The 2,203-nt window shown below is 17.3% G+C and overlaps 1 protein-coding gene across 1 annotated transcript, besides 10 other annotated features; it reads right to left on the bottom strand.

Annotated features, from left to right (window-relative positions):
• Positions 1 to 83: part of a microsatellite that runs on past the window's edge.
• Positions 2 to 146: a microsatellite.
• Positions 147 to 164: 18 nt separating this feature from the next.
• Positions 165 to 261: a sequence feature (AT_rich).
• A 7-nt stretch (positions 262 to 268) lies between these two features.
• Positions 269 to 309: a microsatellite.
• Positions 310 to 315: 6 nt separating this feature from the next.
• Positions 316 to 431: a microsatellite.
• A 14-nt stretch (positions 432 to 445) lies between these two features.
• Positions 446 to 625: a microsatellite.
• A 151-nt stretch (positions 626 to 776) lies between these two features.
• On the bottom strand, positions 777 to 1,820 carry EDI_301950 (uncharacterized protein; the record flags this gene model as incomplete). Its single annotated transcript, XM_001737812.1, has 1 exon — positions 777 to 1,820. One exon carries the CDS (start codon positions 1,818 to 1,820, stop codon positions 777 to 779), a length of 1,044 nt encoding a protein of 347 aa, XP_001737864.1.
• Positions 1,763 to 1,883: a microsatellite.
• A 12-nt stretch (positions 1,884 to 1,895) lies between these two features.
• Positions 1,896 to 1,980: a sequence feature (AT_rich).
• A 4-nt stretch (positions 1,981 to 1,984) lies between these two features.
• Positions 1,985 to 2,097: a microsatellite.
• Positions 2,098 to 2,121: 24 nt separating this feature from the next.
• Positions 2,122 to 2,198: a microsatellite.
• Positions 2,199 to 2,203: the final 5 nt, after the last annotated feature.

A 2,203-nucleotide genomic window follows, 5' to 3' on the forward strand; every position in this document is an offset into this window, starting at 1 on the left:
TTATTATTTATATTTATAATATCTATTTATTATTTTTCAATATTATCATATTTAATTATATTATTTCAATTAGATTTATTTTAAATTAAATAGAATTATATCAATTATGATAATATAATAATTTATATGAATAATTGTTATATTATTATTTAAATACAACTATGTAATTATTTTTAATTATGATAAAAATACATTTAATATTCTAAATTAAATATTATTATTATTTAATATTATTAATTTAATTATTTATTATCTTTTAATCTAAAATATAAATAATAAATAATAAATAAAAATATAATAAATAAATAATAAAAGAAGTATTTAATTTTAATTAATAAAATAAATGATTAATGATAATATTTATAAAATAATTATTAAATTATCATTTAATCAATAATAAATAATAATTTAATATATTTTTAATTTATTAAAACATAATTAAAACATAAATAAATAACAAATAATTCAAAACAAAACATAAATTATAAATAATTATTATTTAAATTAAAAAACAAAAACAAATAAATAATAAATAAATAACAAAAAATATAAAATAATTAAAAAATGAAAAGAAATAATTAAAAAATGATATTCATTAAATTAATAATAAAATCAAATAGTTAAACTATTATAAAATATAGAATTTGTTTATAATCTTATTTTGTGTTCAATTTCATTTTATGTATTTCTTTAATCAAACTACTTATAAAAGTGTTTTTAATCCAAATAATCAATTAGTGTATTTTCAATTTCTTGACTATCTCTCTTACTTCTTTTCATCCCCGCACGTCTTTAAAACATTTTTCTGGTATTCTTTTATTTTGCTTTAACTCTTCTATACATCCACAATTGTAGAAACAATAACTTCCAAATGATGTAATTGTTGATGGAATATTAATAGATGTTAATGATTTACAGTTATAAAAACATCCATTTTCTATTTTACTAACAGATGATGGTATGTCAATAGATTTTAATGATGTACATTCTCTAAAACACTCACCTTCTATTTTACTAACTGATGTTGGAATATTAATAGATTTTAATGATGCACAACCAAAAAAACATTCATCTCCTATTTCACTAACTAATGTTGGTATGTCAATTGATGTTAATGAGCAACAGGAATAAAAACATAATTTTCCTATTTTACTAACAGAAGATGGTATATTAATTGATGTTAGTGATGCACATCCATCGAAACAATAATTTCCTATTTCATTGACTGATGATGGGATAGTAATTGATGTTAATGATGCACATCCATCAAAACAAATGTTTCCTAATTTAGTAATTGTTATTGGTATGTTAATTGATTTTAATGATGCACATCCACAAAAACATCTATCTCCTATTTCACTAATCCTTGTTGGTATATCAATCGTTTTTAATCCACTGGCAAAATAAAAGCATTCAGATTCAAGTGATTTAACTTCTGGTGGTATTGTATTTCCATATTTCTTTCTATCTTGTTTTGTATATTCTATATTTTTACAGATATTCCCTTTTTCTTTCTCTTCTATGTGTATTGAATAACTCACTGTATACCACAGCTCTCGTTTGATTATTCTTCCATCTTTAAATACTCTATCCATTAAATCATATAAATTAAATGTTTCAATATTAGGAAAGAACTTTCTTGAATAATCACTTAAAGGAATTGGATTAAAATGAAATCGTTCCATATTTCCTTGAAATCTTTTAACACCTAATTCTAAATTAATGAAATCATTAATATCATTAAAATACATTGACACTATCATTATTTCATTATATCCTAATCTTCTTTCTTTATTGTTATTTCTTATTGTATTTTCCATTCTTCTTTTATTTGAACTTAAATTATTTTTAAGATTTTCATTTATTTTTTATTATATTTTATTAATAAAATATCCATTAAATATAAAATATCTTTTTCTTCTATTTATAGTTAAAAATAAAATATAGTTTAAATATATGGTATTTAATAATAATAATATAGTTTAATAAAATAAATAAAAAATAGTAAATTATAATAAATTAATAATAAAAAGATGAAATTAAAATGAAATAATATAAATAATCATAATAAATTATAATGAAAATAAATATGAAATAGTTTTAAATCTAATAATATTTAAATTATTTATATTTTTTATTTATTATTATTTTTATATTCATTATTTCATCTTCTTATCTTTCTTTATTTTCATTTTCATCATTA

Source organism: Entamoeba dispar, genomic scaffold (assembly GCF_000209125.1).
Source record: "Entamoeba dispar SAW760 scf_1105229460841 genomic scaffold, whole genome shotgun sequence".
Lineage (NCBI taxonomy): Eukaryota > Evosea > Mastigamoebida > Endamoebidae > Entamoeba > Entamoeba dispar.